Source organism: Odocoileus virginianus, chromosome 27, assembly GCF_023699985.2.
Source record: "Odocoileus virginianus isolate 20LAN1187 ecotype Illinois chromosome 27, Ovbor_1.2, whole genome shotgun sequence".
In the NCBI taxonomy this organism is placed as follows: domain Eukaryota; kingdom Metazoa; phylum Chordata; class Mammalia; order Artiodactyla; family Cervidae; genus Odocoileus; species Odocoileus virginianus.
The window spans coordinates 39,939,345-39,963,662 of NC_069700.1; the positions used below are offsets into that span (position 1 = coordinate 39,939,345).

A 24,318-nucleotide genomic window follows, 5' to 3' on the forward strand; every position below is an offset into this window, starting at 1 on the left:
CATACACAAAGATAAACCGAAAATGAATTAAAGACCTAAATGTAAGACCAGAAACTAGAAAGCTCTTAGAGGAAAACATAGGCAGAACACTCGATGACATAAATCAAAGCAAGATCCTCTATGACCCACCTCCTAGAGTAATAGAAATAAAAACAAAAGTAAACAAGTGGGACCTGACTAAACTTAAAAGCTTGTGCACAGCAAAGGAAACTCTAAGCAAGGTGAAAAGACAACCCCCAGAATGGGAGAAAATAATAGCAGATGAAACAACTAACAAAGGATTAATTTCCAAAACATACAAACAGCTCATACAACTAAATACCAGAAAAACAAACAACCCAATCAAAAAGTGGGGAAAAGACCTAAACAGACATTTCTCCAAAGAAGACAGACAGATGGCTAACAAATACATGAAAAGATGCTCAACATCCCTCATTATTAGAGAAATGCAAATCAAAACCACAATGAGCTATCACCTCACACCAGTCAGAATGGCCACTATCAAAAAGTCTACAAACAATAAATGCTGGAGCGGGTGTGGAGAAAAGGGAACACTCTTGCACTGTTGGTGGGAATGTAAATTGATACAGCCACTATGGAAGACGGTGTGGAGATTCCTTAAAATACTAGGAATAAAACCACCATATGACTCAGGAATCCCACTCTTAGGCATATACCCTCAGGAAACCAAAATTGAAAAAAGACACATGTATCCCATTGTTCATTGCAGCACTATATACAATAGCTAGAACATGGAAGCAACCTAGATGTCCATTGACAGATGAATGGATAAAGAAGTTGTGGTACATATACACAATGGAATATTACTCAGCCATAAAAAGGAATGCATTTGAGTCAATTCTAATGAGGTGGATGAACCTAGAGCCTATTATACAGAGTGAAGTAAGTCAGAAAGAGAAAGATAAATACCGCATACTAACGCATATATACAGCATCTAGAACAATGGTACTGAAGAATTTATTTGCAGGGCAGCAAAGGAGAAACACATAGAGAACAGACTTATGGACATGGGGAGAGGGGAGGAGAGGGTGAGCTGTATGGGAAGAGTAACATGGGAACTTCCACTACCGCATGTAAAACAAGTAACCAACAGGAGTTTGCTCTATGTCTCAGGAAACTCAAACAGGGGCTCTGTATCACCCAGAGGGGTGAGATGGGAAGGAGATGGGAGGGAGTTTTAAAAGGGAGGGGATATCTGTATACCTATGGCTAATTCATGCTGAGGTTTGACAGAAAACAACAAAATTGTGTAAAGCAATTATCCTTATATGAAAAAAAAAAGTGTCTGAATCTGCATATTTTCAAAGCAAACACAGGATTTTAACTAAGGTGCAACTAAGGTAACCATCAGGGGTTATGAGTAGGCCTGAAACAAAAAAATGAACCGGATCTGTCTCTTCCCCTTTAAATAAAACAAGGATATGGGAATATTTTGAAAGTTAGCATCCATGAGAACTGAAATTAAACTGACTTTAGAAAACATCAAATATATTCATTCCTTCAGCAAACATTTACAGAGCTAAAAACCAGGGGGTAAACTATCTTCAAGATACTTACAATCTTTAAAGAGAGACAAATTTTAAAAACTCAACTATTATTATTATTATTACAAGGGAGTTAAGAAAGGTTCCTGAAGACAACTTACGAACTGGGTTTTGAAGGAAGAGCAAAGAGTTTTAGTCTTTCGGTACCTGAGTATTTCTGCTTTAGTTAAGAGTGGGTGTGCAAAGAAAGAAAAGGAGGACAAAGGGCTTTCTCTGTTGGAAATAACGTGATCAAAAACAATAATCTAAAAAGCCATGGTCTGTTTGGAGAATCAGAACCATCACCAGGACATCAGCATAGGGATCCCTCTGATATCACATTAAGAAGGTTAAACTTTATTACCCAGAACAAAGTGGAAGGGCACTGAAAGATTTTAAGTAGGAGAGGAATATGGCTCACCCAACTTCTTCTTCCTGCATACCTCTACCAAGAAGCCAGGAAAAATGAAAGCTCATATTCAAAACTTCCTGCGCAGTGAGAGATTACCCTGTGATGCAGTTCTGACCAATGAAGCATAAGAAGAAATCTAGCTGGAAAGGCATCTGGCAAAGGTTTTGATTCAGTAATGAATATGTTTCCATGACTGGCTCTGCGTTTTCCCTCACTTCCTTCCTTGAATCCGGGCATGATGTCTAGAACGGTGCAAGCGTCCTGCAACCATGAGGGAAAGGCCAGGACTATCTGAATCACCCCAGCAATAACAAGCAGGACTGCAGCACCAAAGCCAGCGGCATCTCTAGACTCTGTGATGTGAGAAAACAGAAATCCCTGTTGTTTTTACTTTTTTCATAGCTTTTTTTTTTTTTTTTTGGCCACACCACGAAGCATGCAGAGTCTAAGTTCCCCAGCCAGGGATCAAACGCAAGCTCCCTTGCACTGGAAGCACAGAGTGTTAACCACTGGGCCTCCAGGGCAGTCCACAGAAATCCATGGTTATTAATAACCCACCTCATGCTGGGATCAGAATGGCTCCCTGACTAGTAAGTTTTAAGACTTAATCTGTATTTTAGAATGATTTTTACTAAATTAGCGTATATGGATTGGGAGTGGGGAGTTAGGGAGACTTGCCTGGAGACTTGTTATAGGGTCTGAAGCAAGGTAACCATCGGGAGGATGGGAAGGAAGGCAGGGCAGGATACAATGGATGAGGGGGGGTCTGTCATAGCTTCTAGATTCCTAGTTTGGGCAACTGCGGCAGCAGGGGTGAGGATGTGCCACTCTCCACAATGGGGGCAGACACTCAGTCTGAGATCCCTGCGGGGCATCTGTGTGAGAACGAGGGGAAAGGGTTGGCTGTATCTGGAGGTCAAGAGTGAAGCCTGAATTTGACATTGAGATTTCAGAGTAACCATTCTGTGAAGAAGGGCCTTCCCTGCTAGCTCAGTTGGTAAAGAATCCACCTGCAGTGCAGGAGACCCCAGTTTGATTCCTGGGTCGGGAAGACCCGCTGGAGAAGGGATAGGCAACCCACTCCAGTATTCTTGGGCTTCCCTTGTAGCTCAGCTGGTACAGAATCTGCCTGCAAAGCAGGAGACCTGGGTTCGATCCCTGGGTTGGGAAGATCCCCTGGAGAAGGGAAAGGCTACCCACTCCAGTCTTCTGGCCTGGAGAATTTCATGGACTGTATAGCTGCAAAGAGTCAGACACTACTGAGTGACTTTCAGTTTCATGCCGTGAAAAGGAACTAAAACAGGAAATATGTGAGTACAAGTATAGTTTGAACAGGATGAGGAAAAATGAGGTCCAGCAAATCTATTAAGACAAAACTAGGTAAGTGGTTGCCGAGGGTTGGGGTGTGGAGGTGGGAGGTGAATGGGAAGTGACTGCTAACTGGTATGGGCTTTCCCAGGGGGGATAATGAAAGTGTTTTCAATTAAATTGTATGATGGTTGCACAACATTATAAAAACACTAAAAAATCACTGAATAGGTGAACTATATAGTATGTGAATTTTATCTTAACAAAGTTATTTTAAAAATCAGGAGAAAGGGAATAACTTGGGAATATCAACATCTAGGGAAAAAGAGGGTCTAGTGCAGGAACAGAGGGAGCCATGACCAGAAAAAAAAGGGGGAAGGGTTTCAAGAAGGGGTTGGTATTGGGACTTCCATGATGGTCCAGTGGCTGGGACTTCAAGCTCCCAATGTGGGAAGCCTGGATCCAATCCTTGGTCAGGGAGCTGGATCCCACATGCGGCAACTAAGACCCAGCGAAACCAAATAAATAAATAATAAACAAATAAATAAATATTTTTTAAAAAGAAGGGATCAGTTGTCAACAAAGTCTAATGCAAGATAGGTCGATTAAACCTAACACAGAAATATGGCATGTAACAATATGGAACTCATGGCTGAGCAAAGCGTTAGTGGTTTCAAGTTGAAGCAGAAGTAGATTTTACTCAGTTGAGAAATAAAGAAGAGCATGGAAACAGTGACAGACTTTATTTGGGGGGCGGGGTTCCAAAATCACTGCAGATGGTGACTGCAGCCATGAAATTAAAAGATGCTTGCTCCTTGGAAGAAAAGCTATGACCAACCTAGACAGCGTATTAAAAAGCAGAGACATTGCTTTGCCAACAAAGGTCCATCTAGTCACAACTATGGTTTTTCAGTAGTCATGTATGGGTATGAGAGTTGGACTATAAAGGAAGCCGAGCGCTGAAGAATTGATGCCACTGAACTGTGGTATTGGAGAAGCCTCTTGAGAGTCCTTTGGACTGCAAGGAGATCCAACCAGTCCATCCTAAAAGAGATCAGTCCTGAATATTCACTGGAAGGACTGATGCTGAAGCTCAAATTTCCAATACTTTGGCCACCTGATGCAAAAAACTGACTCACTGAAAAAGACCCTGATGCTGGAAAAGATTGAAGGCAGGAGGAGAAGGGATGAAATGGCTGGATGGCATCACCGACTTGATGGACATGAGCTTGAGTAAGCTCCAGGAGTTGGTGATGAACAGGGAAGCCTGGCGTGCTGCAGTCCATGGGGTCAGAAAGAGTTGGACATGACTGAGCGACTGAACTGAACTGAAGGAATGGGAGGTGGCAGATAGAGAAACTTTTTCAGGGAACTTTTCTTGCCAAGAGAAGGGCTAGTGGTATGGGGGGGTTGTGTTGTTTTTGAAAGGATGCACCTATGATGTTTATGTCAGGAGCAGATGCCAGCAAAGAGGGAGCAAAAGACAAAACAGTAGAGTCACCTCCCCCGAGAGACAGGAAGACAAGGAATTCACGGCATAAAACACCCATAAGGAGGTGGACAAATGGGTGGGAGGGAAGATTAAGACGCCACTTAATATGCAGGGGCAGAAAGTTTAAGGTGCTATTACTTGGTGGCACTGATGTCTTCGGAGAGTTAGGAGACAGAAGTCACTGGCTGAGGATGAAGGGCTAGGCCTGAGGATTGGAGGAGGAAGCAGACATTCAGATTATTATGGGAGGGGGATTTTCTTCAAGGAAGAAGTTTAAAAGCAGAGACATATCTCAAATATTTTTAAAAACTGTAATATATCACATGGCCTTGTACATAATAAATTGCCTGCAAATCCCTGGACACACACGGTGTCCATGGTCAAGTATAACCCCATGATGCTTGAGAACCAGACCTGAAACACGCAATGTCCTCAAGAACACAGCTTTCAGGTGACCGGGAAGGTCCCCAGCCAGTCATGGTCCCAGGCCTTAGAGCCGAGGCCACAACTCCCCACACTCTGTAACACAGAAGAAAGAGTATATGGGCTGTTTTGCCGTAGTAGCTAGAAAAGAAATAAAAACTCTTTGCTTCTCTTGAGAGTTCAGAGCAGGTGTCCTCCTAAGATGCTCAAATAATGTTCTGTGAAAGACTCTGTCAGCTATCGAGTGGTACTCAAAAGTTATTTTATATTATAGCTGGCACTTACTTATGTTTCCAGTTCTACATTCCTTGATGTGATCTCAAGACCCCTACCTTCTAATCACATGGACACATTCTGAGCTATCTAAAAACAAGTGCGTTTCCTAAATTGTTGCCTATTCTTAAACGGTTCTGCTGTCTTGGGGGTTTGCTCTGAGTCCCTCTCTGTCTAGCTGGATACTACTCAGCCTGCACGCTGCAACAGAAACATCACCTCCTCCTGGAAGGCTTCTCAGATTACCCCAGCCAGAAGCCATCACATCATCAAAATTATTCCAACCATCCCTTTTAATAATAATCTGTTACTTCATGTTTATGCTAATTATTTTATCTTTACCTGCTATAAATTCTTAGAAGGAATTGTGCTTTACATGATGCCCTTTTTAGCAGAATGCTTTTTTTGCACATAGCAAAAACAGGGCCTGTTTACTCAGAGATCATCTTCATGTTACCAGTGAGAACAGTAGGTCCGTGTCAGAGACCCTGAGAGAGTACACTACGATGGCACAGTTAGTGGCAGAGCTGGAACCCAAACCCAAGACTCTATAAACTCTTATTCCTGTAGTCTCATCAAACCACTGCTACTCATCTGCCTGGTTCTACGCTGTAACTAGTCTCAAAAAGTGAGTTCTTAACCCTTAAGTTTAGATAAAGATTTCAGACTTCTCCAAAACAGCTTTCTTCTAGATTGGATTTAATAGGTTTGGATGCTCAGCATCCTCTGTCCCCATGGAGCCGAAGTAAGGGTGACTTCTATGCTAGTGGTGACCCGGTGGGTGGGGTTAATTTGTCTTTTTCATGAATGTATTCGTTGTACTTGCACAGCTTGGCCTCTCATGCTTCCACCACATTTGTGATTCATAGCTGGAAATGCACAGCAGCTCAGTTACGGGAACCCAACCAGTAACCACAAAATTTCAGCACTGCCATCGGGATTGAGCTGAAAAGTTATCATTAAGGGCAAGGGTTATACCTCAGACCCTTTGTTACTCCTAACATCTAATATTATACCTTGTAGGTGACGAAAAAATAAATGTCTGTTTTTAAAATAATTGAGTGAAGCAAAATGAACCCAATATCATGTGTCGAGTTCAACTTAAGATTGGTTTAGTTAGCATAAACTGACTTAGACCGAGAATTTAACTCCAGGCAAGGAATTTATTTATAAAGATAAACCAATTGCAAAAGAAAACTAAATAATAAACTATCATTTTCTCTAATCTGCTAAATGGGTAACAATTTTTTTTCCTTGGGTCTCAACTGCAGCACATGGGATCTTTAGTTGCAGCATATGGGATCTAGTCCCCCAGCGAGGAATCAAACCCTGGTCCTATGCACTGGAAGCTCAGAATCTTAGCCACTGGACCACCAGGGAGGTCCCTAGATTGGTAATTCTTAATGGAAGATGCAGATTAGGAGAAGCTGTGAACCACAGTTACTCCACTAAACGTGCTTCCATGGTTTGGTGAGGCCAAGAGAGTCTGTGTGGACCACCTTTTCACCTAGGAGAGGATACCATGGCGCATCCCTGGGAAAATCTAAAGGATTTGCCTTGACAGCTTCATCAGACATGGCCACTAAAAATTCACTCCACTTAGCTTCTCTCTTTCACTGAGAATTCTGGGCACATGATTCTCTGGAATGCGAATGACACAGTTAAAAATCACACAGTGGTTCCTTTTCCCTGAAATGGGAAGTGAAGTTATTTACTCAGTCCTGACGGACACAAAGCACTCTTGCTTTTCCTGACATCAAACAAGGCTGCCCTTATTCCACGGGGCTGATGAACAGGGATCATGTACCACTATCCACACTGGGTACTCTCAAGGGCATTATATGTAATTGTCTCCACTCTCCTGAAGAGCTCCCAAGGCTCTTTCTTATAATCTAATGGCACCTCAATTACCCATATCACTTTCTGAGATTTCCTTAAAATCAGGATTGTCATTGTCTGGTCCTCATCACAGGCATCTAGGGTAATAGGCATTGTGTAAAGTCACAGCATCAAATCTTATAACTCCTCAGGAAAAGTATCCTTCTTATAGACCCAGAATGAGCACTTGGTTTCCAGACTGTGTCCCACATCAATATGAAATCACTTCTCCCCATCAATATATGTATCGTTGATATATATAGATATATATCTCACAATAAATATATATATGTATCACACAGCACAAGTTCTTTATTTTTACATACAAAGTGCATATTTCTAGTTATCTGAGCCCCTTTTTAATCTGTTAGAGAATTGGGGTTGAGCGCTTGCTGGGTGGTTAATAATTTCACATTCTCATATGCTATCATTAAAATTTAGGGAACTCCTAAGCCAGTAAAGATGTGTTTGCAAGTGTGTGAAAATAAAAAGGGACTGGAGGTAGTTGCCAAACATCTCATGAATATCTGTGTCAATTACTTTTAGCTTTATGAGGGAGAGACTGAGATGAGGAGATGTTGATTATTCACTTGTGAAAGTGAAAGTGAAGATGCTCAGTCGTGTCTGATTCTTTGCAAACCCATGGTCCTCACCATGGTGGAGGACCCCACCAGGCTCCTCCATCCACGGAATTTTCCAGGCAAGAATACTGGAGTGGGTTACCGTTTCCTTCTCCAGGGGATCTTCCTGACCCAGGAATCAAACCTGGGTCTCCCACATTGTAGGCAGATGCTTTTACCATCTGACCCACCAGGGAAGCTCGATTATTCACTTAGTGAGAACTAAAAAGCTGTAGCCACTCAGATGAGAGACATGGATTTTTTTTTTTCCCCTGCTGCAAAACTTCTCCAAAGCACACTGGGTCCTGATGACAAAGTCTCCCCCCAGGGGAAGTATTTCTCTCCCTACCTGGGAAGAAACATCCTGAAACTTCCTGTCCAATTGGACTCCTTTCTGGACGTATGGAAAACAGAAGAGATATCCTCCACCAAGTAAAGCAGCCAAGTGCTAACTGAACGTCGCGTGTTCGAGGGCACCCCCAAAGCTCTTTCACATTTCCAAATACACCAGCAGATCTTAAACCCACTTCCCTCATTTGACCACCATAGAAGAGCTGAGAGTGACTTACCTACCGACTGAGACTGGGGTAAGTAATAGAACACTCCACAAAACTATAACTTGTAAGAAAACAAAATCGTTTTATTTGATACTTATTTTGCATCAGCTACTGCTAAAAAGCAACACAAGTTCTAATTTTCTAATATGCTAGAATCCAAAAACTTCAGAGGTATTTCCCATGGAGAAAATCCTGCAGGAAATGGCGTTTTGAAAGAGAGAAAGGGAAAAAAATCCACCCCTCTGTTTTCCTTAGGGGAAAATATTTTATTTGTAGTGAACATGAAACAATGATGAAATAGACATTCTCCTGGAACAATCTAAGGATGTTCACTTATCACATGACTTTCTTTGAGTAGTTTAACACAGGACCTTGGTACAAAAAAGAACATAAGTGGGCTATCAACAAATGACGCTAACACTGCACTGAACTTTCTGAAAAAAAAAAAAAAAAATTCTAACCAAATCCATTTTGTTGTAATTAGTGATTTACATTTTCAGTACAAACTCCAGAGCACTATTTTAACATCCGGAAAGATAAAATAAGAGCTGGGATTTAGCAAATGCTGAATTCTGAGCACTGTCCTGAGAAAGTGCAAAAAAATTTTCTCTTCGGCCCAATTCTGAGTTGTATTTGCCCAGTTATGGGAACAGGCACTCACTGAGGAATTTTTCACTCATTTGATAAATATTCATTACACAACAGGCAGTGGGGATACAGCCCTAGACGAGAGACTTGGTCCAGGCCATCAAGATGCTCACAACCCAGCAGATAAGGCAAATACAAAGCACACACGGATGTCAATCTGTACGGGGGATCTTGTGAAATGAACTATGGTGTTAAACAGTCACTCCCAGCTTTCCTAACCAAAGGCAAGTTTAGGATAAAAACTGACAGATAATTAAACAAAACGTAGTTCTATCTCACTTTTTTCTGTCTGCACTTTTCGCTAAAACATTTGATGGCTGATCTAACAACCAGAACAGGATTTTGATTCTGGTTCTAGCACTGATGTGTATTAGACTGGTGATCTCTTTTTAAAATCAAAATCCTAAATTTTGGTGTTCCTTTCTTGACTGTGATTGATTTTTTATCACTTCTAGATGGGTTATTCTATTAATCAGATATTCAAAAAGGGTTAGTTTATAATAGACACAATTTATGTTGTTTCACATAACTTTGAGTTAATTAATAAAGACTTTAAGATTTGCAGACAAATCTTCTATTTTTACACATTTTTAATTTAATTTTACAAAATGTAACGATACCTATCAGGTACTAAATAGCTACTATAAACTAAACAGGTTTTTGTTTCCAGTTTTCTTTCTTTTTTTTTGCCTCACTGTACAGCTTCTGGGATCCTAGTTCCCTGAACCCAGGCCCCCTGCAATGGAAGGGCAGAGTCCTAATCACTGGGCTGCCAGGAAATTCCCATAAATGGGTTTTTTAAAAACACCATTACTGGTAAACCCTGCCCTCCCCTTAAATCCCTGTAAGGTACTATTAGCCCTATTTGACAGGAAGGAGAACTGAGGGTCTGAGAAGTTGTGTCTCCCAGCACCACACAACTAGCTAGCACTGGAACCTCTGATTATCTGACTGGTTATTTTATTCTCTTTACAGTCCTAAACTGAGCCCAGAGTTCTCACCCACCAGGGCACCAGGCACAATTCCTCATTGGGCAGCATTATAAGGGTGTTATAGTAATACAGCGAAAGCTTTCAAGCAACCAGAGTCCAATCAAACATCCAGGATGCGACAAAACACCGGATTAACACGGGAAATGAAATGTGAAATAACTTCTCAGGTAAAGAGCAAGTCGATGGAGGGTGTCTTTGAAGTCTTTGCTAAGAAGATCAAACCACATCACCCATTGCTATTCAGCAACCTCCTGGCTGTGTGAAACTCCCCGGGAAAGGGGGGGGAAATCATCTGGCATTAAGTGGGGGTTGGCCTGGAAACTCATCAAGAAACGCTGGGTCGGGAGAGCTCGTGTTTCCCGGTTTTGCTCTGTCTCCAGCAGACCTAGTCCTACAACAGTTCTGCTGAATCAGTGCAGCCAGGTCAACTGTTTAAGGAGGGAGGGATGATTCACCTTTTGAGGGTAAAGCGGGATCACTATCATGATCTCTTTGCAAAACTCATCAGACGTCCCCAGTAAAACATGGAGCGCTTTCTGGGTGAACAGGAATACAAACTTGCAAGTCTAAAAGGTAATGCACACGGATCAAATTGCCCTGCACTAACTCCCTAAAAGCTCCCAGCGTGGTTGGATACCCAAGTGAACAGCGGCGGTTGGCTGACTGCGCCCAGAAAGCTTCCGGCCCCTTCCAGATGGTCAAGGAAGCTGATAGCCACCGCAAGCCTGCGTTCCTGAGGTCAGGCCGCTTTTAGGGGCTGTCTCTCCCCTTCCAGCACAGCCGCCCCACGACACAAGAAATCTGCCGAAACCGCTCCCGGGGAACTCAGGCTGGGGAGTCGCTTCAAAGCACACATGTCCCTTTTGGCTTGGGGGCTGCGGGCTCGCCATTCAACACCCTCCCTACTGGCTTCTAAACACGCCTATGATTAATACTGGTACCCAGGAAAGAGAACTTCTTCTGACCTTGAGCGTGCGCGCTAAATAAATTACCTCGGAACGAAAGTGGTGAGATCTCAGAACAGCATCTGGGGGAGAAAAAAAAGAGAAAAACGAGACTTCAATTAACTCCTTGTTCTTCACCTGCCGAGTCACCGACGACTTACCTGGGGGGCCGGGGGCCGGAAGGCGCGTTCCGGACGCCTCGAACGCAGTGGGGATAGCCCGCAGAGGGGGTTGGCTGCTAGGCCATCAGTTTAGAAGTTTCAGGGAAAGTTTTGGGGGAGTTGGGGCGCCCCGAAGTCTCCCTGCCCCAGGCTCCGACGCCGAGGGGCGCGGGTGGAGGCAGCTGCCGCAGCCCAGACTCGGCTCGGCCGCCCCGGGGGCTCAGGCGCCGAGCCCGAGCGTCCGCCGCCTCCCCTCTCCCGGATCTCTGCGCGCCGCGGGCACCACGACCCGGCGGACCCGAGGAGGCGGCCGGGGCTTGAAACACCGAAGCGCACCGGGCCGGGGGAGGGAGAGCGAGGACGCGGCGGGGGCAGCGGCGCGGAGGGAGCCGCGCTCCCCTCTCCAGACCCGCCGAGCGCTCCCCCCGGCCCCGAGGAAGCCCGCCGCGACGCGCCTCACCTCGGCTCCTTGAACGACCCGAAAAGACCGATTTCATGGGATGCCTCCCTTTCTGGAGCCTGCGGTGCCAGCAGCAGAAGAAGACGATGGTGGCGATGGTGCCTAGCAGAAGCAGCAGGAGGAAGAGGGCACATTGGATGCTATAGGGTCTCAGCAGGACGAGGAACGCGGCGGCGATCATGGTGCGGGCTCGGCGCGGCCGGCCGGCCGGCGGGCGGGCGGCGGGACCGGAGGGCGGCGGCACAGGCACCCGCGCGGGGCGCACGCGGCGCGGCGAGCGCGGCTCAGCGCGTCATGCCCGGCGCTCGCGGCCCCGCGCCGTCCCAATGGCTGCGCACCCGCGGCCGCCGCGCTGCGCGAATGAGCCCGGGCTGCGGGCAGCGCTGCCCATGACTCAGCAGACGGCGGCCCGGCGGGCACTCGGCGGCGGGGAGCCGCCCCCGCCCCCCGCGGGCGCCCCCGCCCCGCCCCGCGCGCAGCCCCCGGGCGCAGCCCCGCCGCAGACGCGGCGCGGGGGGAGGGCCCGCCCCGCCGGCCCCGCCCGGACCCCGCGCATCGCCCCGCGGCCGCGGCGGCCGCAGCATCCCCGGAGCCGGAGCTCGCGGGGCGGGGCGGGCGCGGGGCGCGGGGCGCCGCGGCGGGGGCCCGCGGATGACATCACGGCTGGGCTGCGGCGGCGCGCGCGGACATGGCTGCGGCGGCTCCGGCGGCCCCCGGCTGCGCCCGGGCCTGAGCGCCCAGCGCCCTCCCGCGGGGCCACCTGCCCGTCCGCGCCGTCCGCGGGGCTCCGGCCCGGCGCCCCTTCGCTCCCGAGCGACCGGGCTGCCGCCTCCCTGGCCTTGCGCGGCCGGATCGCTGGGGAGCCCGGCGACAGGGGGCGCCCCGGAGCCGGGGGTAGACCGCAGGGCGCCGGAGGGAGCCTCCGGGCGGTGCTGCCCCCACCTCCCACCCCCTCCCCCCCGCGCCCCGACCGGCGCGGCTGGGGCTTCGGAGAATGCAGCCGGGTGAGCGATTGCTTGCGGGGGGGAGAGGGGGGGTTTCCTGCACGACCACGCGTGAGCCCCAGGCAGGGCCTTCCCTGGGATTCGGGGTTCCCCGGAACAGGGGGCTCACTCCTACCTCTCCGGCCCCCCTGAACTGGACGCGCGCCCCGGCTCGGGTCTGCAGAAATGACCCCGACCACCCCTAACTTGGCACAGTTTCGCAGCCGAGAAGTGGGCAATTGGCATCCCCCTCTATCCATCCATGCGTTGACCCTAAAACCTCGCCTCCTTTAGTGCAGCTGGAGGGAGAGGCAATTTCAGATGTATGGAACCAGCAGATGGAGAAGCTGGAGGTTGACTTGTAAATAATTTGAGGAGAGATTTTGTAGGGAGAGGGTGGAAATAGTGACCTGTCACATTCAAAAGGCACACACTCCTTCTCTCCGTCTTGACCGCTCCCCTTCCTCCGTCGTCAGCAAAAGGGATCCTGCAGCTGGAGGTTGTCCCGGGCCCGCTGGCGCAGTGCGGACGCGGGCGGCGCGGAGGGGGCGCTGCAGCGGCCGCCGGGCAGCGGCCGCCGGTCACCGGCTCGGAACCAATGGCAACAGCGACCTCGGCCGGCCGGTTCTGCGCCGCTGGCTGCTGCCCCCTAGCCGGGGCTGGTTTTGCTCGTCGGGCTGGGTTGTGTTTCATTTACTTGAATAATGAAACAGCAATTAGAATGACAAGGTAACCCATTACTACATGTATGGAGTTTCTGCTAACTACTAAGGTGAACTCAAATATTTAGGAGGCTGAAGAAATCGTGTAATTGTGTAAAATTCTGGAAAGCAGTTAAAGAATTGATGGCAATTCTTGTTTTGTTACTTGCTTGTAGGATATAAAAATCCGTGTAGTTTTCTAACTATACATAATCCACTGTTCAGCTCTGCATAAAGGCTTAACTCTTGATGTTCTTAAGGCTTTTAAGCATCATCACATCTAAGCGTTATGGACACTCAAAAAGGCATTGCCCAGCGCATGTCTTAAATGCGATTCATCACCACGGGAGACATGGGTTTGAGTTTTTCTTATGGACATCTTGTTTCTTAAAACAACATGTTCTGGTTTGAAGATGGACCTTGCTTGCAGTGGTTGTGTAAAGTGAGAATGGTGGGTCAGAGTGCCGGCAGGATGGGTTTACCAGCAAGGTCTCAGGCTCTTGGGCTGACAGGTAGCACTGTGTCTGCGCAGGTAGCTCGAAGGTTTCCTGATTCTGCAGCCACTGCAGTGAGACACCGCATTCCCATCCACTGTGCAGAGGGCACCGAGGAAAAGTCTGGGAGCCTGCCCTGAGGGGCACACCAGGAAAGGAAGAATTCCTTATCCCGTTGCTTCGCAAAGGCGCAATGCAGTAATTTAAAGCAAGAACAAAACTGAATTAACCTTTTGCAAACATTGGGAGAAATATCTCACAGAAGATAGGAAAGTCATCTTTACTTTATCCTTCTTATTGAGGAAAATTTCTGAGTGAGCAGAAATGGCCTAATTCTCCTTGAAACATGCCTAAGAGCACAAACACAGCATAGTAACCAGTTTGCCCCAAACTGTGCATTTATAACAACAAAAAGCAACTAAATAGCAATTATGGTTTTCTGAGCTATAACGTGAGCACAACTGTTATCATCCTGAGTCTTACTGCAGCCATTTGTAAGTTTCAAGTGCATACAAGAACATCATTTATCTCTTTTGGCAGGCAAATACTTTACTGCCCTGCAGTTAAGATTATAGATACTTCGTTTTAGAGCTGTTCATTTCTGTTCTTTGCATCAGTAATCTCAAGGATACTAATAATAAGCTAACCAAATCGTTGAAAGAATTTAGTATTTAGGTTCTATCGTTATTTTCTGGCTTGTTTGTTGCTAATTTATCATCCCCTTCTCCAAATGATGGCATGTTATTAATTGCTTCTTTCTGTGTGGTTGTGCAATGCTAATACATTGTGGAATTCAATAAATATTAAATCAGCCAATCAATCCTTTTGGAAGTTAATTTAGTAGAATTCACACCTATTCTTTCCAGTAGGTTTCTATTAATAAAGAATAATTGATATTATAGCAAAATCACAAATTTAAAGTTTGGAGGTAGCAATGGAGGAGGAAGGTCTTTCATACCTTGGAATGAAAACTCAAGATGGAAATATATGTATAATTTTTTTATTTTTATGATAGTGAGTTAGCACTGTCACCCAAGATAAATGAGTTGTGAAAATTAGTTAAGAGAATTTGGTGTCAGGTATGTAGATGATACATTCTGCAGCCCTTTTTCCCTTTAGATTTTCAGCCAAATTGAGAACACATACAAGGATTCAAAAGGAAATTAAGAGCCTGGCTTAGACTCAGGGCCAAGATGGAGCATCTTATCCCTTTTCCCCCTAACTCTGCTGACCTGCCCAGTCACAACTGAAGAAGTGTAGGCCTTCCCAATACTAAGGCAGGAAGGAAACCCTACCTGTACTGCTCCTCACCTGAAGACTCAAAGGAGCCTGACCCTCCCCAGTCCCCATGGCCTGCAGCACAGGTGAGCAAGAGACAGGACCATCTGTGAGAGGGACCTTCCCTACACCAGCCCTGCCAGTAGTGGTCCCAGCCCCTCCCCAGGGACCCTCATCATTGAGTCATTCTTCTCCCAAAGATAAATATGAGTAAGGGGCTTAATAAGGTGACAGAAACATCTTCTACAGTACCTCCCTAGAGGTAGGAATGGCATGAATTCCTCATGTGTGCATCAGAAGGAAACATTGAGAAGTGTCTTCACCTAAGCTGCGTGGTGACCAGTTGAGGAAAAGACAGGGATTGCAGATGACTCAGGTTTGGGGCTTGGATGAAGGAACAGTTGTGAAGGCAGAGAAGACAAACTGAGGTTCAGACCCATTGAGGAGCAGAGTTGTCAGAAAGTCATCCATGTGAAATTACCCACGGAAACCCGGCTGGGGAATCAGAAGCAGAGAAGGGTGAGAATTGCACACATCAATTATAGTTGAAGTCACGCAGGTGGACAGAATTACAGAGGAAGAGAAAGTGTAGAAAGAACTGAAATCTATTGAGGTCTATCCTGATGGGGCTTTTTTGTAAACCTACATTGCTGGAAATGCCTCATAGAGTAACTATGGTTTCCTTTAATCATAGGACTGTGTATTAGATCTGTGGTAAAGAACTCTAAGTCAGAACTGCCAAGTAAACTATGAAAAACTTAATGATCAAACTTTTTTATCATAGATATTGGTACATCCCAATGATCTGTACTGTTCTAGTGTGTGATAGCTTAGGAGTGAATATGATCTGAACTTCTTGCATTCATAGAAGGTGTCTAAAATTCAGAACCATGCAGATAAATCTCCTGACCCTAAACATGGTAAATTGCATGAGGAAATTGGATCCCAAAGATTACAGGTGAGGAACTTTCAAGCGTGTCCATATTCCATTGGAGAACAAAGAAGCCAAGTAAAAGAATTGTGGGCAGACTGACATGAAAGCTGTGGATTGAGCAAAACTTCTTTTTGAAAGGGTTATTTTGAAGATTCTGACTCTGGAAAACTATGGTGATTGGTAGTGGAAAGAATCAGAACACGTGAAATTCCTTAAAAATTTATTGAATAAAATCATTTTTCCTGTTCCACATAATAATAATAATTTTAAAAAGAAAACGTTTACACTTTGTGCAGAAAGAAAAAAAAAGGAACTAGAATCAGAACTTTGGAGACATCTAACCACTCGTGGGCTGGAAAATGAGAGCAGGAAGTGTTTCCGGTTCAGAGGCTTCTCAAGCCAGGTGCACATCCGGAGTAAGGAGTCGGAGCACTGAAGACCAGTGGCGAAGAGCCCTCTGCACACCTTCCAGGGAACCGGTTCATGACACTGGGAGAGGCTGAAACCAGACGGGAGGGGGTCGGAGAGGGACTGGGATGTGGAGGAGAGTCAAGAGCGATGTCTACAATCTTTGGAGCAATTTAGCTCTAGAATGCACCGGCAGAAATGCGATAAAGCCCAATAATTGTGCTTTCGTCAGAATAGGATGCAACTTGGGAGAAGGAGCCAATAGTGGAAGAGAAATTGAGAGTTGAAGGGAGAGGAGAAGACGACCGCCTCTCCCATGTGCTTTGTGGTTCAGCTACTTGTCCTCAGGCCCCCTGAGTCTCCCAGACCTGTTCTTTCTGCTCTCGGGCTGCCTCTGACTCTACAGAGTTAAAACTGGCCCTGACTGGTTGTGATGGCTCCCTACCCCAACCCCTCCCCACCTGCCCTGGCTGCTAATGTTCAGATAGAAGAAGGATTTTTAGGGAAAGAGAAAGAATGCCTTGGAATATCGCTGAGACTATTTGTAAGCGTTTATCACAAACTTCGGTGAAAGTGAGTGGGTGACCTGATTGGTAATCATGCAGAGATATTCCACTGGAATGTTACCCCGGAAAAAAAAAATTTAGGTAAGAATGACTCTAGCAATAAGTTACTTAAAATCATACTGATGTTGGACTGATGACCTTCTTGATTGAACTCGTTTACTTAGAAGTCGGTGGTGTGAAAGGAATTGGGAGGAATCTGAGAAAGGTTGTATGCTTGTTCATTCCCAAGTGGTTTTCCTGACAGTCTGAGACCAGGGCCTGTGCCAACCGTATACATGCCCTTGAATTGAAAGTCCAAGGAGCCACATTATTTGGGAGCATCACTACAGCATCTAATATAATCTAGGAGGCAGTTTCCATCCACCAGGATCAGGAGAGCCATCATAGGAATGGATCACTATTCTCTTTTAAAATTTTGCATTGGAAGGTAATAGAATTATACTTTGCAATGAATATCAAATATTATTTGTAGCAAATATGTCCTGTAAAAGATCTTTTTTTTACCATAATAAAAATTTGAAAAATAAAAGCATCATTATAAGAGAAAATATTTTATATGACATCATCCCAAACTGTTCTTTTATGTTTTAGAAATTTTAGAGCCTCATTAGGATTTGTTGTCCTAGCGGTGGCAAAATTCATGATCATTCTTGGGGGGAAGGGGTTTGTTCTTTTTTTGTGAACACTACATACTTCTCGAAAAAGTCTGCTGACTTTGAGAGTTTAAAAACATCAATATAATTGAATTCATCTCCTCTGTAATGCTTTGCAGACAGTTTTTGGAAAGTAATCATTTATTATCCAGAAGCAAATAGAATTCATTTCTATAGTTTCCACACTGAGTGTGGGATTAGTCATGCAGCAAAATACTGAGTCATTTGGCTGGAAAATTTACTCATAGTTGTATGAACTGCCAATGGAAGATGTGAGAGCTGTTCATAAATCAAATTATAAAGCTCTCAGAGTTATAAATCACTGCCCAACCTTGTTCATTATTGTTCAGATAGTGTGGACTACTTCTACCATTTCTAAGAATGGGCAACTTGTACAAAGCAAGTTTGAAAGCAGAAGTCACTGCCTTCTAGATCTAAGATAAGAGTTGTCATATTCATTACAAGCATTTCAACATTCTTTTTTTTTTTTATTTCTTTAATTGAACTTTTTATTTAGAAATTACTGCACGTCCACATGCAATTATAAAAAAAAAAGAGATTCCACATACTATTTACAAAATTATTGTACAACCTCACAATCAGGATATGGATACTGATACAATATACCAATCTTATTCAAATTTCTCCAATTTTACTTGCTGCAAATGTGTTTAGTTCTATACAATCTTACCACATGTATAAACTAGTGTAGTTATACCAGAGTCATGACACAAGTATGGTTTTAAGAAACAAGTCATGTTGGTATCATCCAAAAGAAGGACCATGACAAAAGAAAAGTAATTCTCTTCTGCAGACGGTGTCATACAAGCAGACTGTATAAAATGGTTTTTAATAGCAGGCTGGGGTATTTACTTGGACATCCCTTCTGCAGCCACTTGATCCTGTCAAACACAACAGGAGGCCACCATCCTGCTCTGAACATAAGGATCCAAGAATGCAGTGCTTGTGGTTTTCCATGACTGAAGTTATTTAACACCTGTAAACTGCTCCGACAATCTGGGAAACCACAATTATCTCCACCGCACTGACAGTCTAAACTAAGTGTTCATCCAGTTCACTGACATGAAAATGAAAGTGTTAGTCGCTTAGTCATGTCCAACTTTTTGCAACCCCAGGGACTGTACCTCTGTCCATGGAATTCTGCAGGCAAGAATACTGGAGTGGGTTGCCATTGCCTTCTCCCATTTCAACATTCTTAAGGGAAAAAAGTAAGATAAACAAGTGGTTTATAGTTGAAGCCCACCTGTGCTTCCCAGGTGGCCAATGCAGAAGACTCTGGAGATTTCAAGTTCAGTCTTTGGGTTGGGAAGATCCCCTGCAGAAGGAAATGGCAACCCACTCCCGTGTTCTTGCCTGGAAAACCCCATGGACAGAGAGGCCTGGTGGCTGCAGTCCATGGAGTCGCAAAACAGTTGGCCAGGACTGAGCAACTAAACTAAACAAAAAAACAAAGCAAATACATTACGAGATGAGTAAATTCTTGATTAGCTAATGTTTATGGATTAAATTCCAGATTGTCTTAGTAAAATGACAGCAATATTTAATAACTAAAGGATCTCCATTTCTTACAATAGTTTTTGTAGGACTTTTCCATTAAATATTTTGTGGTAACAGATTTGTATACTAATGCATTAATATGCTGGTAGCCTGAAAGGATGTCACTAAGAGAGCAGATAGCAAGTGTACCCAAGAAAAGGCGATGAGTAACTGAGAATTAGTAGAAGATACTTCAGTAACATACAGCTCCAGATGTTATTGAAATTATCCAGGCGTAATGGCATCCCATGGGTCTAGGAACAGAAAGAAAAAAATATATCTTAACATGACTTTGTGGTTCCAAAATACTTTTTGGAGTAAAATAGGAAAACAAATAGCAAACTCACTAAATTAGGATATAGTAAAATTTATATTACAAAGAAGAAAGCCAAAAATCTAAAGCGTGTCTTTGTTGGTCTTATCTGTGCCGTAGGAGTCTTTAACCTGGGATTCACAAACAGGATTCTAGGGACCTGAAATTATATGTAAAACTGTGGATCTCTTTAGAGGGACATGATCCACAGTTTTCACTGGGTTCTTAAGGAGTTATTACCAAAAAGAGCACCCTCAGAACCATACACAGCCACACAGATATACCAAGCCTTCTACAGCATCAAACCATTCTCTCATCCATCAGTATCACATCACATCAGTGACCACCTGCCTCCCAGACTGGGGGAAGTGTCTGAAGCATCTTCAGACTGGGACGAACTGAGGAAGCTCTCAGCTGTAACTAAACAAGCTCAGGGACATTTCCCCAGTGCGAGGGGACAGCTAGGCAGAGACAGTGTGCTCTGAGCTTCCTTGTCCTGCCGCAACTTTAAACAGGTTTGAAGAGGGGCTAAAGGGCTCCTTTAGTCACTTCTATTGGATGTCGGTTTCAACCTGGAGAGGGGAAACCTGCATTAAGCTATCCAGGGCCACGCCACAGACATTTAGATATTTGAAGGCAGAAGCCCATTCTGAGCCAGAAACACTGGTCCTGGAATTTAGTCTTCAGCTCAGAGTCTGCAAGGATCTCCATAAATCTTGAAGCTTAACAAAGAGGCAGGTGGACTTCCCTGACAGTCCAGTGGTTAACACTCCCTCGCCACTGTGGAGGGCTGGGGTTCAATCCCTAGTTGGGGAACTAAAATCCCACATGCCACTCTGTGTGGCCAAAAACTAAAAATAAGAAAAGTTTTTTAAAAGAGCGAGGCAAGGACTTAGTATTAGGTTCCCAGAAGCTACTCCTAGACATCCTGGTGAATTTAGCGACCACTCCTCCTGTACCCTGCTTAAGCCACAGCTGTGAGGCTTTTCAATACCCAGTCTTCCCTGGAGCTCTGGGAACTGGGGCCCTGAATCCCGCCAGGATAACCCTGCCTGAGGTGTGGAATGGGCTTTCCAGGTGGCTCCGTAGGTAAAGAATCTGCCTGAAGTGCAGGAGATGCAGGAGACATGGGTTTGATCCCTGGGTCGGGAAGGTCCCCTGGAGGAGGGCATGGCCACCCACTCCAGTGTTCTTGCCTAGGAAATCCCGTGGACAGAGGATTCCGTGGGGTCGCAGAGTTAGACACGCCTGAAGCAAGGAGCACTCACGCACGTGGTGTGGAGCACCGCCGTCCATCCCCAGAAGCTCAGCTCCGTCCTCCCACCGCCCTGGCTTCCCCTCCCCCTGCCCTGCCTGTGAGCCCCGCGCCCCCTGCCCCTCCTCTCCCAGGACGCTAGGTCCCTGTGACCTGTCCCTGGGATCACATTCCCCCGCTTCATTGCGGGACTTCCTCACCCCAGTGGGCAAGTCCACCGTCCGGGGGGTCTCATCTCTGGGTCTGCGGCTCCATCTCCTCCAGGCTCCCCACCGACCCCGCAGTCTGGAAGGCTTTGTGGTGCGACATCCACACACTCCGCACAGCAGCAGACCTGAGACAATGCCATTTCCAGGGCGTCTCTGGTCCCTCTGTGCACTGCTCCTGGCGCAGGTTCGTCTGGGGTCCATCTGCAGTGAAGCAGGGATCCACTTTGAGGAGATACTGCGGGCTCACAGTTAGTGGCCCCGCTCCTGGTGGTCTGCCCGGGCGAGCTGGCGGGGTCTGGGGCTTGGGGCCCCGGAAGCTGGCTGGCGTGATCGCTGTTCACCTCTTGCCTTCACTCACACGGCTCAGGACCCTGTGTGGTGGGCTTCCTCATCACGGAATGTAATGTTGCTTCAACAGTGTGTGAAAGAATATTAGAGCCAGAAAATTACTGAGTAGGTGAAGGGGCACCTACTTTATTGTTAAAAATTGATTAAATTATCTGCAATATGTTACTCAGCAGATTAATTATATTTAGATCTAAACTTTTAAGACTATTAAAGTACAAAATTAATAGACACTGGTAATTGGTATACCATTAATTTCATTAGTATACGACTTTAATATAGGGTATGTGCTTAGTCGCTCCGTCATATCCGACTCTTTGTGACCCCATGGACTGTAGCCCACCAGGGCTGTCCATGTGGATTCTCCAGGCAAGAATCCTGGAGTGGGTTGCCATGCCCTCCTCCAGGGGATTTTCTCAACCCAGGGATTGAACCCAGGTCTCCCACACTGCAGGTGGATTCTTTACCAGCTGAGCCACCAGGGAATGGGGCAGATATTTCAAAGAGAAACTAGCTTGTCCTTTATGTTATAATCAATAGGCTAATTAATATTTGAAAGTTGAATCACTCCTGATTTTTATGCATAGGCATTAATTCCTGCATCAGAATGATTACATTTTATGAATTTTAAAAATTGGTCTGAAAATTATTAAAATTATAGTGATCTCATCTTGCAGCCAAATTTCAAGATGGATAGAATGTTCTACATTAATAAAAAAAAAATGTGACGTGGAAGATGGTTTACATGACTTAACAACTATCCTAAAATAGAACACTTCATTGATTCTTACTCTTCTTTAGGCGTGACTCTGCATTTGTGTTTTTGATAAATTGGGAAAAGCACACAAGTTTCAGAGGGTAGAGGGAAGGGACGAGTAATAACAGAGGAATAGCCAAGGAAAATAATACTCACAAAGACTGGTGTTCCTTAGAAAAGACTTTGGAGGCCCTATAACCACGGGAGAACTTATCCGGAGTCCCTCTGAGTTTTGCATATACTCTCTTGTGCAGACTTTCAGATGCTCCTGCGTGCGCGCGCGCACACACACACACACACACACACGTGCGCGCGCGTGCACGACTATAGGCTTTTTAAATTGAAGTATAGTTGATTTACAATGTAATTTCTGCTGCACAGCAGAATGACTCAGTTATACACATATATTTTTTTTCATATTTTTTCTATTATGATTTATCACGGGATATTGAATATACTTCCCTGTGCTATACAGTGGGACCTTTCTTATCCATCCTATATATGATAGTTTAAATCTGCTAGTTTAAACTCCCAGTCGTTCCATCCCCCTTCCCCCTTAGCAACCACCAGTTTGTGCTCTATGTGGCTACAGGCTTTCTGCAGACGTTAGAGGGGTCGGGTGACATTGTGCAGCAGGTGAAGGTTGTCTTCCACTGTTCCCAGCCTCTGATTTCCACGCTGCTGCTACTATGCTGTAGACATCTTCTTCCTGAACACATGAGGATAAAAATGAGGTGGTCTCACTGTCTCATTACAGAAGAGTTGGAGACTGGGCCATTTAGCACCTGGCTTTCCCACCAAGTCAAGAGCAGCAGAGAGACTAGTGCAGAAGATGAAGTTGGTGTCTTTTCTTTGTTCAAGCTGCTATAATAAAATACCAGACACTGAGTAGCTTATAAGCAATAAAAATGAACTTCTCACAGTTCTGGAGGCTGGGGTCCTGGATCAGGTGCCAGCATGGTCAGGTTCTGGCGAAACCCCTCTTCCGGCTGCAGACTGCCAGTTCCTCACTGTGTCCTCCCCTGACAGAAGGCTAAGGATCCCCCTGAAGCCTTTCTAACAAGGGAACTAATCCATTCATGAGGCCTCCTCCCATTTCATGACCCCATCACCTCCCCAAAGCTCCACCACCTGATACTATCAGCAATGAGAGTGAAGATTGCAACATATATTTTTAATATATTTGGGGAGGCATCCATTCTGACCATAACAGCAGGGAAACCAGGAGGAACTTCCTCCAGTATACATATAGTTTAAAGAATAATATGGATATCGCCCACCCCCATGTCCCACCTTGCCAGAGGCTGAGTTCAGACTGGTAGCCCATTTCACAGACAGCATTAAACCAGCACTGGATAGTTAGAAATATATTGCATTATTTTCCTGGCACTTTGGAACTCACTGAGAGGAGAGTCTTCAGTTCATATTCTGACTTGAGTACTGAAAGGGACCTTCTATTTCTACACATTCCAAAACCAATATGTATAGTAAACAATCCAAACCTGTTGGCAATTTGGAAGAATACTTAAGTTTTATTTTGGTATTTCTTTAAATGTGGTACCTTTTGTTTCTTATAGTTTAAGAGGTGGCTTTTGTATTTTGAATTCCTGAATTAATTGTATTAATGACATAGTAAAAGTGAATCTAAATGCATTAATAATTTATATTTTTATTAAATTCATTTGCTTTCATTAGTTACAAAGTTCTCTGTTCCCTATGTCTTATTTCTCAGATATGTTTTTTATAATTTGAAGGTTTCTTGGAATATTCTTTTTCAAACTATGGGTTATAATCCATTAGTGAGTTGTGAAATCAATTTAATGTGCTATGATTATATCTTATTAAAATGAAATAAAATACAGTAGATAGAATAAATATGAGAATGCATTTTTATTCTGAGAGAATGCATCACATGCAGTAAAAATGAGTGTATTTCCTTAAATTTTGTTTTAGATGTATGTGTGTGGGTGTGTCTGTGGGTGAGTGTTTTACAGATCAAAATGTATAATGTATTAATATAGATTACATTTAATATAAATATAATATTATATATTTTATTTATAAATTTTAATATAGTATTCACTATAATTATATTTAATATATAGAATATATTTAACTGTGAGCTTTGAAAGATTGAAAGTCATTGACATAT

The 24,318-nt window shown here is 44.8% G+C and overlaps 2 protein-coding genes and 1 non-coding gene across 15 annotated transcripts in view; 2 read left to right on the forward strand and 1 right to left on the reverse strand.

The window, feature by feature from the left end:
* Positions 1–11,987, reverse strand: part of DST (dystonin) — a 513,682-nt gene extending 501,695 nt beyond the window's left edge. For 3 of the 7 annotated variants that reach the window (XM_070456721.1, XM_070456720.1, XM_070456704.1), the window contains exons 1-2: positions 11,714–11,987; positions 11,141–11,175 (exon numbers count right to left, since the gene is read on the reverse strand). In XM_070456721.1, coding sequence (XP_070312822.1) covers positions 11,141–11,175; positions 11,714–11,894 — 216 coding nt within the window. In that variant the 5' untranslated portion in view covers positions 11,895–11,987. Of the gene's footprint in view, positions 1–11,113; positions 11,176–11,713 lie in introns of all 7 variants that reach the window. The other 4 variants (XM_070456711.1, XM_070456710.1, XM_070456715.1 and 1 more) reach the window with 3 other exon arrangements.
* Positions 11,988–12,039: 52 nt separating this feature from the next.
* Positions 12,040–24,318, forward strand: part of BEND6 (BEN domain containing 6) — a 69,716-nt gene continuing 57,437 nt past the window's right edge. Inside the window, exons 1-2 of one of the 7 annotated variants that reach the window (XM_070456724.1) lie at positions 12,040–12,717; positions 13,930–14,711. In XM_070456724.1, coding sequence (XP_070312825.1) covers positions 12,040–12,717; positions 13,930–14,031 — 780 coding nt within the window. In that variant the 3' untranslated portion in view covers positions 14,032–14,711. Of the gene's footprint in view, positions 12,718–13,929; positions 14,712–24,318 lie in introns of those variants that run through there. The other 6 variants (XM_070456727.1, XM_020879631.2, XM_070456726.1 and 3 more) reach the window with 6 other exon arrangements.
* Positions 15,777–15,904, forward strand: LOC139031627 (small nucleolar RNA SNORA18). Its single transcript, XR_011484135.1, has one exon. It is a non-coding gene; the product is annotated as a small nucleolar RNA SNORA18 (small nucleolar RNA).